The sequence below is a fragment of the Lonchura striata genome, chromosome 5 (assembly GCF_046129695.1).
Source record: "Lonchura striata isolate bLonStr1 chromosome 5, bLonStr1.mat, whole genome shotgun sequence".
NCBI lineage: Eukaryota > Metazoa > Chordata > Aves > Passeriformes > Estrildidae > Lonchura > Lonchura striata.
Window position 1 is genome coordinate 44,891,363 of NC_134607.1, and position 12,208 is coordinate 44,903,570.

The 12,208-nt window shown below is 36.1% G+C and overlaps 1 protein-coding gene across 3 annotated transcripts in view; it reads left to right on the forward strand.

The window, feature by feature from the left end:
- CNOT2 (CCR4-NOT transcription complex subunit 2) overlaps positions 1-12,208 on the forward strand; it is an 82,030-nt gene that overhangs the window by 43,884 nt on the left and 25,938 nt on the right. For all 3 annotated transcript variants that reach the window (XM_077783520.1, XM_021528960.2, XM_077783519.1), the window contains exon 2: positions 6,003-6,125. In XM_077783520.1, the coding sequence (XP_077639646.1) occupies positions 6,015-6,125 (111 nt within the window). In that variant the 5' untranslated portion in view covers positions 6,003-6,014. The remainder of the gene's footprint in view (positions 1-6,002; positions 6,126-12,208) is intronic.

A 12,208-nucleotide genomic window follows, 5' to 3' on the forward strand; every position in this document is an offset into this window, starting at 1 on the left:
GTTTTTACTAAATTGAATTTATGCTAGCAAACCAACTGATGGAATTTCAGATTCTGTATTTTGACTTAAATTGCAGGCTCATTTGGTGTTCCATGTGATTTTTGATAGGATTTTGAGAGACACTTATTTCTCACTAAAAAGCTCATTAAGGGTCTCTTTTGTAGATACTGCCAATGTGTAAGTATGTTATTTTCTGTGAAAAGAGTGATTTGTGACAGAAAAGAAATACAGTAAATTATTGCCTTTGCTTATTAAGACCTAGGCAGCAACATCAGAAGCAGTAGTATATAATTGGGTAGAAGCTCTGTAGCATCAAACTGAGATTACAAATTTTAATTTCTTCCATGTAGTGGTAGTGTGTCTACTGTAGTCACTGGAGAGGCAGGAAAGGGAAGATGCTGCTAGAATTCCTAAAATGGTTTATCTTTTTTTTTTCCAACTTGTATTACTGTGTATAGTTTTAATCTCATTAAGATTAATGAGTTTAATCGGTTGTAGTTCAGTGTTGGTTTTTCTACTCTATGGAAATTTAAAAGTATTCATTCTCCTGCAAGATTTTATAGTATCATCTTAGTTTAGATTTGGCTATATTAATAGTGTGAGTGAGCACTCCTTAGGCACTGCCTATAGTAATATGGCAAAACAAAAATATAAAATTAATTTTCATTTTTTAATAGTATTATTTGCTTCAGAATGTTAAATTAACATTGATATACAATCACAAAACCTCTTTATAAGTAAATTTTGAAGATTTTCTTGCAGCTTAAGACAAAATTTTTAGTAGTTTTTCATACAAATTCAGTTTCAATAAGATATTTTCAGTTATTGGTGAGACATTTTTGTGTGCTGAATTATGCTACACTGCAGTATTCCTCCCAATTAAAAATATTTCTCTTTATATCTTTTAAAAATAAGTATTGATTATTGTTTTGGGTTATTTTCTTACCTGAAGGATAAAGGTCAACGACCACAGCAAACTGGTTATTAGATCCTTCAAGTTCATAACATTTGTACAGTGCTTCTAGTTCTTTTGTTGTTGGGAAATGTTCCACTGAAGAATTTAAAAGTCTTGTCAGGTTTCTGGCTGCATTTTGCTTGATGAACATTAACTTGAAATGGTGAGTTTTAAACATAGAATCATAGAATGGCCTAGACTGGAAGGGGCCTTAAAGATTATCTGTTTCCAGACCCCTGCCATGGCAGAGATACTTTCCACTAGACCAGGTTGCTCACAGCCCCATCCAGCCTGAAAACTCTGGGGATGGGGCATCTAGAGCTTCACTGGGCAGCCTGTGCCACTGCCTCATTACCCTTACAGTAAGGAATTTCTTCGTAACATTAATCTAAACCTACTCACTGTCAGTTTAAAACCATTTCCCTTTTGTCCTGTCAGTACATGATGCATATTTTATGTAGGCTCCCTTCAGGTACTCCAGGGCCACAATTAAAATATCCTTAAAACTTCTCTTTTCCAGGCTGAAAAACCTCATTTCTCTCAGCCTTTCCTCATAGGAGAGGTGCTCCATCCCTGTAATCATCTTGGTGGCCCATCTGTGGATTCATTCCATTAGGGCAATGTCCTTTCCACGCTGGGAACCTCAGAGCTGGATGCAGCTCTCCAGGTGGGGGTCTCACCAGAGCAGAGCAGAGGGGCAGAATCCCTTCCCTCACCCTGCTGGCCACACTGCTTTGGACAGCCAAGATCCAGTTGGTGTTCTAGTCTGTGAGTGCACACTGCTGGCGCATGTCCAGCCTTTCATTTATCAGCACACCCAAGTCCTTCTTGGCAGGGCTGCTCTCTCTCTGTTCATCCCCCAGCCTTGGTTAATACCAAGGGTTGCCCTGACCTAGGTGCAGCTTGTGCTTCAAAAGAAAAACCTGTGTTCACCTGATCAGAACACATGGCCATGTGTTTGGTGAGTTCTGTTAACTCCATCCTAATGTGTAGTTCCTTCCCTTTCTTTCCTCTGTCACCATGAATATTTTCTAATAATATTTTGCATGGGATTACCAGTGGAAGTTGTTAGTACTTTTGCAACACTATGCTAAAGAATGAATTTACCTAAGTGCACCGTTTTTACATTTTTAATGAATGGTTACACTGCCAGTCTGTCCTGTGCAACAGAGAACTGAGTTCCCAGAGTAGAACAGGAAGAGTAATTAGAGGATTAGAAATTGCCATGCAATTGGCATACTACTTCTGTGAGATTGTGTTGGCATATGGGTGTGTGTGTGTGTCTATGTATATATATGAAAGAGGAACTGAAATACAAGACCTGATTCCTACGTTTCTTCACCTCACCAGTCTAGACCCTGTGTACCTGAAGGTCCAAAACCTCAGGTCACTGTTACTTTCCAAAGGGTTTAAGACCTATTTGTAATAACTTCATGAACTTTGCTGTATTTACTTTCATAGCTGATTGGGCAGTGATCTGTCTGTCTGAAAATCAAGCTGCAGTCTGTGTATGAGGTTTCCCAGTGGCTTCTTGTCCTAGGAAATAAGCAACTAAGTTCCATCTGCATATCTGCCTGCATTTGGCACAGACCCAGTTATTCTCACACCTTCTTACAAAGAGTACCACAACAGTGTTTTTCCAATATCTGTGCATATGCTTGTAGCATGAGTGACTAAATGAGTGTGTTAGTGAATACTGGAATAAGGTAACATGGATTGGAAGGTGCCTGCTGCTAACCTGGCAACAGTATGACACCATAATTGCATAAAGCTGCTGTAATATAAAAGTCTGCATGGGGATAAGTGCTCTGATTCAGAAGTCTGCCAGCTGTTTACTGTCCCCAGTGACTATTGGGAAGTAGATAAATTGGCTGCTGGTTTTAGCTTCAGAATGAGCACAAAGTAAGCAACCTGGCTACAGCAGCTGCAGCTTAAGTCTCTAATCCCAGTTTCTACTCTTTTTGTTACTGGTTTTTAGCAGCTTGCCTCATGTTACTGTGCTGTTAGTTTTGTGACAGGGATGGATAGTGGTGTGAATTGTACCACCACATTTCTTTGTTGTGACCTGTGCTGTGGTTCACCCTAAGAACAGGTGACAGCTCTTTCTAGTGGAGTGGAATCCTGTTAGGAGTGCAGGCAGTTGCCAGAATACCCTCCAGTGCCTGTCCCACTTCCCCTGGGAGTTTGGACAGCTTGGACACTGCATGTGACTGCTTCACTTGGCAGCATCGAGCAACACAAAATCACATACAAAAATGCTGCTGTTAGGAAGTGTCAGCAAAAAGTCTTTGAAGGTCTTCAGGGTAGTTGGGTGCAGTGATGCAATTGGGTAGCAGACAGGAGCACTGCAGGCTCTTAAGCCTTCCCCTCTTCCCCTACAGCTGCAGCCTGCTCTGTTTTCTCTGGAGTTCATCAGCACAGTTCTGTTAGGTGTCATGTAGAAATACAGGTTTCCAATTAAAAAACCCAATATTTATCTAATATTAGAAGTTTTCTTCATTTTCTTTCTTTATAACCATGCTATTGTCAGACTTCATATTAATATCATCGTACTTCATCAGTGTTCAGGGGATAATAGTCTTGATTAGTTTTTTGGGCCACTGTCATTTATGATTTTCAGTACAGAATATAATCTTTTAGAAAGTTTAAATTTAGTGGAGAATTTAAAATATCTTTCAACTTTTCAGTGAAAAGATTATATTTGGACATACTAACTTCTGTGCAGCAGCTACAGACATACATTTTGAGAGCTCTGACCCACCGACTCAGAAATCTTTGTGATGCATATGTAGCTAGCCACGTGTAAACCTTTGCAGAAATAAGATAAAAATCTTCTGGGTCAAAGACAATAGTTTTTTCCCCTTATATAGCTCCTGTATTGTAGCTCAGGGTTTATTATTACATTAGTACTGTACCACGTATGCATCAGTGACTTGCTTTCTATCACAATTCAGTTGTTATTCTGATGATGTATCACAAGAGAAGGTTATGTGGCAAAAAAATAATCCTTTTTTTATCCCAGGTGTTGTTAAAGGAATACCAAATAATTCTTTGGGACTTGTGAGAAGCTTCTTTTCTGTTTCTGAAGAGCAGCAGTTGGGTGAGACTCCAGTTTCTGTTTGTTGCTGAAGATAGCTTCACCAAAGTATTTCACTATCCCTTTTACTGCAGTTAAAGGCAACTGCTCATCTCTCTGCACTTTACTGAGGCAGAGCAAAGGACAAGATAATCCCCTTAGCCTGTTAAATGCTCCATCCCATCTGGTAGGTGATAATTGCATTGTAAGGGGATTAACACAGTGGGATATGCTTACAGTGTAATGAAAGCTTCACTGTAAGTGTGAAAGTCGACTGATTGCATCTAGCACGTGGGGACCTTAAATTTGCATGCATTTTTTATAAAACTTAAAAGACAAGTTACATTTGGGGAAGGTACACAGTACCTTTACATGCCATCTTTTACATATTTGTAACAGAATTTACATTTGTTCTGGACTATTAGTAGTCTGAATATCTGAAATCCTCTTGTAGGAGTAGAGCAGTAGATGCCTGTTTAGCCAAATGTTTTGACATCATTCTGTGGACTATAGCTGTATTAAATGCATCCCAGGTGTTGACTACTGTTAATCAAAAGTACTATGACTTTGAAACCATGGAGTTTAATTGTTACCAATCTAGGAACAGCCATGTTATTTAAACACTGCCTGGAAATCTTTATCAGTAAAGGTGAAATTTGAATAAGCCATGCTGTGAGGAATATCATTGTAATTTTGTGTCAGCGGGGATTTCTGTCAAGAAGATTTCTGGCTGAAAGTAATTCTTTGTGTACCAACCAAAATAAATACTTTGAAATTTTAGTTCGAAGCATGAGCTTAAGGTAATGCAGATTGACTTATTATTTTACAAAAAAAGTTTAAAATCCTATGGTATTTAAGTTTATCTAATGCTGTAGTGAAGATAGTAAATCTTAAGCATTTCATAAGCTAATTGCACCTTACCTTACCTTTCAAGATGATAAAGATCCTTGAGAAGATAATTTATGTAGAGCAGTAGCTCAGAGTTGATTATCACCCTGTTGGATTGCACTCTCTCTAGTCTTCCCATATGGTACAAGAAACTGGGCAAGTTGCTCTGTGCTGACCTGCATGTGCCACGTCACTGGTTTGAACATTAACCTGAGTGGTTAAAACAGGGTTTGGTTAGTGCACACTGTGCTGGGATAGATCTTTGTAGTCAGGTGATCAAATGAAAGTTGTGTATAGAAGTACCCACTGTGTGCAGAAGATGCTTTAGTGACATTGTATGACCTTGCTGCAGGATTAAATTTTGTAATGAATTAAGGTTCTGTGTGGCTGCTGTTTCTCTGGTTTCCATTTCCTGACTTAGCAGCACTGTGTGCATGTGTGATTCTGAGAGTAAGGGTAAAATAAAATCTAGAGGGGTTTTGTGGGTGTCTGCAGTAATTTTGCCAGTCTGTGATGAGGTTGTTGAGTGTGGTTAAGCTCAACCTTCTCTTACTTAATCATGGATCTGAGTGGGGTCAAGTAGAAGGCTGGTTTTCCAGGTTCTGGTGATGAGACATGGAATATTTCACAGATTTTTTTTTTCTTCTTCTATTTTTGCTATTTCTTTTAAGGCGACTGAACTCTAAAGAATATTCTTAATTATTTCCTTTTAGGCTGAAAACGTTTACCTGAGGAGAAGAAAACTAGAGAAGTTTGCTCTTGTTTTCTGACATGTTGTAATTTTAAATAAGCTTAGGTGTAAGGTCATGGAACTCAAAAACTAAACAACATCCTTCCACAAAATGAATACATTCCCCTTTTCCCACCTCACTCATTTCTGGAATATGAGTTTATGTCACATGAAAATCCCTCTTGAAAGAACCATTATGCTTGCAATATACAGAAAGTATTTTTAAGAGCAATTTTCAGATATTTAGAAATGGGTTTTTAACTGTCCTTCCATAGATATATATTTAAAATATATACCAACTATGTAGCAAACCAAATAATATATGGTATATAATAAATTTTCTTCTTATTTAGGTGACAAACAGCATGTTTGGTGCTTCAAGGAAGAAGTTTGTAGAGGGGGTTGATGGTGACTACCATGATGAGAACATGTACTACAGCCAATCATCAATGTTCCCACATCGGTCAGAAAAAGATGTAAGTTGAATAAGCTTATTTTTTCTCCTTTCAGTACTGAGATAGTTTCAAGTATGTGAAATGTATGTAAAGAAGCGCTTCATTTAGCTTTAAGTTGTACATTTCCAGTGGAAAGTGCTTTAGTTTAGTGAATGTATTAATGTAAACTTCAGCCATATGCTTGCAATTGTTGTTTGGGTTTTTTCATCTTGAAGCATTGCAATTGTAATTTAAATTGAGTTATTGATTATATCTTGTGCTTCTGTGCAGTGTCTACAGGTTTGTTGTTGTGTTTTTGCATTTTAAATCTTCAACCATTTTTAGTTTCTGAAAATGCTTTGTGCAGTTTGTTTGCTGAAGTAATCTAAGTTAGGTATTTCTCCTATTTGGAGTGCCGCACGGTTACAAAACTAGTAATTCCTAAACAATTTTCCCCTCAGTAATGACAAATTTGATGTTAGAACTGTACTGACATTACTGAAGCTCTGTTGCTTCTTACCAAAGAGAAATAGATTAGGCAGTAAAGTATTTCACTTTTATATGGAGTGGCATGAAGAAATACATGAAGGACTTGAAAGTATGACTTGAAGTTAAAGTCACCTGCAGGTCACTAATATCATCTCATGGCCGGCTTGCATTTAATATGTGTAGACAACATATTCTTCCTAATTAAAAAAAAAATTCATTCTAATTTTTAAAAATGTAAAAATGCTTCAAGTCTTCCTCCAAGACTGTTCAGAAATATGGTTAATAGCAGTTGTGAATATAGTCTTGATAGACCTTGACCTGTGTCAATAGAAGCATTTCCTACAGACTCTTAGCTGAATTTTAATTTAGATTTTCAAAGAGAAGGAAATAGATTTAGAGTAGAAGGCCTTTTTCAGACAAAATTGAATTAAAAAAAAAAGGCGCAAATGCAGCTTTCCAGCTCAGTTTCATAAACTGATAATAGACAGCAAAGGATTAAAATGTAGTACAGTGTAAACAGAACTAAATGGGCTGCTCTTTTCTCTTTATGTTGATTACATGTGTACATGTACCACAGATGCACAGTGGAATATTTATGATGTGGAATATACATCCTTTTTCTGGTCACCGAGAGGTGCAGCTAACACTCAAAAACAATAGACAGAATTTCTCCAAAGTGATTTTTGTACATTAAATCCCTACTTTTAGATTTGATACGCTGAGGGTAAAATCATTATGGTGTAGTAAGAAAGGTAAAGTGAGATAAATGCTGCGCTGCACAGCATACACGGTGAAAGCTGATGGCTTGACACATTGTTGACACCGTGAATGAATGTTTTATTTACCTACTTTTTCTGTAGGTAGAATTGTAGAAGTGCCTCTTAGAATGGCACTTCAAGAGGAGGAAGGTGGGTGTTCCATACATCAGGAATGATAAATGAGAAATCTTGAAGGCTTGTGGGAGAAGTGGCCAAAATGGGGCACAGAAGCCTGCTGTAGTTGGCAGAATAATGCTGCCATTTCAACAGGAAATAGAAGAGCAGATTTGCAAAAGCTTTTTAAAATTTTATTTCCAAATTATTTTAAGGTTACACAAGTCCTGTAGCTTCACTATTGACCATTACAACTGTCTGAGTTTGTTTATGAAATTTTAAACTGTTACATGTTACTCTAATTTTTTAAAATAAGCTTATAAAATAAATTTATGGTGATAATATTGACTGTACACCTTTGATCACTCAGGTATAGCTAAATGCATACTGTGTATTACATGTTCCATTTGCTGTTTCATTTGGCTCACAGTAGATAAAAGGAGGATTGGAAAGGTTGTTACATTCTCTTGGTCTCCAACTTCTTTCACAGCTTTGTAAACCTTTACGTATTGAAAATAACCATGTTTTCAAGTAGTCTTTAAACTAGAATTCAGCTAAAAATGTTGTATATGAAAATAAAAGAAATATATTGACTGCTGTTTATATAAGTGTTGACAGACTAAAATAAAATTACTCAAAGTTTTTCCAAGTAAGCTAATAAAGACTAATGTTCAAAATCTAGATCTAGTTTTATGAATACCTGGGGGAAAAATTCCAGCATTCTAGATCTTGAAGCACTTTGAATCATTCTGTCTTCACATCTACTATGGAAATAAAATAAAGACAGAAGAAGTATTGGGGAAAGAAGCAAATTACTCTTATATTATCCAAACAAGGTGCAATTCTACTGCAATTTAAGCTATTCCTCTTTTTTCATTTTCAGCTTCATTTATGTCTTTACTGAAAGCAGATAAAATTAATGTTGAAGGGTTTTGCAACTGACCTATAAAAATTACAGGAATTTATTTTTTTTTTATCTTTGATGTATGATATGAACATATGAATGCAGAGTCCTTCATTTATGCTGTGTTTATCTTCTAGAGTTCTTCCAACAAAAATAGAATGGTTTTGGTGGAAACTTCTGTGAATGGCCTCCCTAAATACTGTTTTTCAGCAATGGCTAAAGCTTGTTTAGTATTTACCCTTATACTGGATATAACTAGGTGTTTCTGGTTTTCATTTTCTTGAAGTTTTACTGATTCTGATCTTGAAAGTTGCTGCTTTCCAAGGAACTGTTGCTGCTTGTGTGTATGTATGCTCCAAGCTGAGTATAGGAATGGGGGAGCATAGGGAATGGTGAAATCCTCCTAAAATTTAGAGTAAAGGCTATTACTGCAAGTGTATTTGTATAAACTTCAAAACTTAGTTTTCACTTTATTTTTGCAGTAAAGTCAAGCCAAATCCTGTCCTAAATTTCAAAGACTTCTGACATGGGGAAAGAACTGGCAGCAAGTAATTTTGGACACGTTACTTTTATTTCAGCCTCAGTTTAGCTAAGAGATTTTTCTTTTCATTTACCTGTTCTTTCACTAGAGAAAGCAGCTGTAGATAAACAGGACTAATATGGTAATAGAAATTGAAAAGTTGCATGTTACTCATATGCACAAGTGCTTCCAAGATCATGTGGATACTGACTGGATAACTTATTTTAGACCCCCAGTTTTGGTTCCTATCTGTGAATATTTCTGCACTTGGTCAGTGCATTATAACCAGGTCAATAATCCTTTGGCAAATAAATTAGGTGTTTTACAGTACTTTCAGAACAAAGAATAGGTTAAAGGAGTGTAACATTTTACTGGCAACAAGTGGCATCCTTTTACTATAAATTGACAAGATGGTGCACTGGACACCTGCAAAACAATTGCAGAGCTTACTTGTAGCTAATTTCATCAACTTAATTGAGCTGTCTGTGCATGCAGCAAAATAATTTTCAGGACATGGATACATGTACTTTTATTTGGATAGAGTGACAATGGTATAAATTGGTAGCTCAAGGCCCTCATGTACTTTTGAAACTACAGTTGTTAAATGAACAAAACAAAAATGCAGATGAGCTTTGAGGAAAGATAGGACCAATTCAGTTTGAACTTCTTTGATTTCTCATGTATGAGAATATAAGAAGGACTCCACAAGGTTTGACCAATCTAGCCCAACCCACTGAAAATGTGTACATGAGAGTGTAAGATAAGGGCATAGTCTGTTGCTTTGTAGTCATAAATCTGACAGTAGACACACATGCATTTTAATTAAGGTCTACCCAATCAGAAAATGTAAGAGATTTTTTTCAGTTAGTATTGTTCCAAATCTTGGCCCAGTTCTTTGCTGTTCATTTTCATTTTGGGTTGCTCAACAGATAGTAAAATGCTTGCAGTGAGGTAGTAGTAATGCTTCTGATTTGTGTTTTTAATTGCAGCAGGTGAGATTTAGCTTGAAGATTAGATTAGTGTCATTGTAATTGTTTGTCTGACTCCCTAGCACTAGGAAGTCCTCAGATTTGGATACTGAGTACAGAGAAATGGATTGTTGGTTCTGAGAGCTTGCTTTCCAGAGGTTTCTGCCATCCTGAGCTGAAGCATGTCTGTGGTGGATGAAATTCAGGTGTTCCTTTGTCATGAGACAAAGTTGCACAAAGGCAGATATCAGTGGTGCTGATACAACAAAGGGTGATCACAGGCCTTTTACTGTGATTCTGTTAAACTGATTTATAGAACCTTTACTTTTACCATGTTTTGAAATACTTGGCCTTAGAAGGTGGTACTTTTACAAGAGAGAAAACCTTGAAGGTTTAGCTTACTGTTGTGATTGAGATGCAGAATCTTGCTAAGTTTTGGAAACTAGGTGCGTAAGAGTTTAGTCAGTTTTCTGGAGATAACTTTGACTTTAAGGCTGCTGAACCTCATTGATCCAGATGAATTGCTGTCTTTTTAATGCTATTATTTCAGGATTCTGAGGATACCTATGGTATCATGTTCCATAAGGTATCTTTCTTGCTTTAGTCATAATTTACTTCAGATACTTTACATAGAGTTCTACGTATTTAACAATTCCCATTAAACCCCCTTGTGTCAGGAGCAGTTGTAGCATTCACACTTAATGCTGGTTGGCTGAATAGCTGAATATACTGTACTTGAACCTAAATTGTAATTGTCTGAATAGTTTTGATCCATTTGTGGACTGAGAAAAAACCCTAAAGTTTATTTTGAGAAATGAATAGATTAATGTTGTAATTATAAATGGCAAATGAATGTTTTCACATGCATTACTTTGCATGTAAACATTCTTACAGGTTTGACTGAATAGTGAGTTGGTTTGCCCTGCTTGCTTCGTGAAAAACATGATTTAGGCTTCACTCTTTGAAGTGTGAGTTACAAAGCAACAGAGTTACTTTTCACTGTCCAGAAGAGTGATTAAATATTCCTTGCATGTATTATTGAGTACACAATAAGGGTTGTTTTTTTTTTAACCAAACAACCAACAAATGAAACAAAAATAAAACAAAAACCCTAATGGAAACAAACTTTAAATGTATGAAAATTGCAATGCCACTGATAGTGGCAAATGTGGCAAAGTAGTTGGAATAGTTGGATTTGAAGGGATTGAGATTAGTAACAGTTGAAGGAACTTTGTGTTTTAATGCAATTCCCTTTCAGAGCCTATCATCATTCTGCCTATAGTGTACATTTTCGTAATAAAAGTTATACATTATGCTGAAAGAACAAAAAGTTTCAAATACAAAATGCATGCTTTACTGTGTCACCTATAAATTTGCACATGAATGGATTTATCAAATAAAACAATACATCATAAACTAATTTTACTTAGAGACAAAACTGTCTTTATACTGTTTCACACAGTATATGTATCTGAAAAATATATATCTGAATGTAAGTTAGTTTAGCATCCCTTTAGAATCTGGAAATACGTCACGAGGAAATTACTTTTACTGTTGATGACTGTACTATAATTTTCACTATGATTGTGTTTGTACTTAGGCTTTTTATAGGATAATTGAATGCCTATGGTAGGTGTTTATACTTTCCTGTGCCTTATCATTGCTTCATCTAGAAGCTTTATTTTCACTTCACCGTGTATAATAATTTTCATATGTCAGCTCTAGCTTTTGAAGTGGTGCCTTTAACTAGATTAATTCCATGCATAAAATCATGTGCATTTTCTAGAAGGGGAAGGTTATGGTTTCTTGCCCAATAACTCAATTCATTGAACATGCTGTTGTATAATATTGATGGTTTATGAGCTCAGTGGTGGGCGTTTTGTTTGGTTTGTTGTTGTTGTTTTTTTTTTTAATGTAGCTGGTTATTTAGTTGGTATAAAATATTTGCTTTGTTGTCCTAGTTCTTAATTGCTCTGGCATTTTTTATAGCATCTTTCAATGAGCTTTCAGTAGTCATTTGGCTCATTGATAAACTGTACTATCAAACAATTTCTCTGCACAGGGAGAATTTGTTTTTACTTGGGTAGCCATGTTAACCTCACGGTAATAATGTCATTGTCATTCAAAGGCAAAATCTTGTCTCTAAGGTCTTGAGATATTGCTGCTCTCAGCAGTATGGTCCTACCTCCTTGTATTCTCCAAGTGCTGCTGGAGGCAGAAGATCACAACAAATGAGAAATTATGAAATAGGAAAGACTGAATAAAATTTCATTTATTTTACATATTCTACATATGTTTATATTTCACAAATTATTTACATCAGTAGTAATTTTCACTGGCAGATAATACCCTATATTTATATATGTATACAA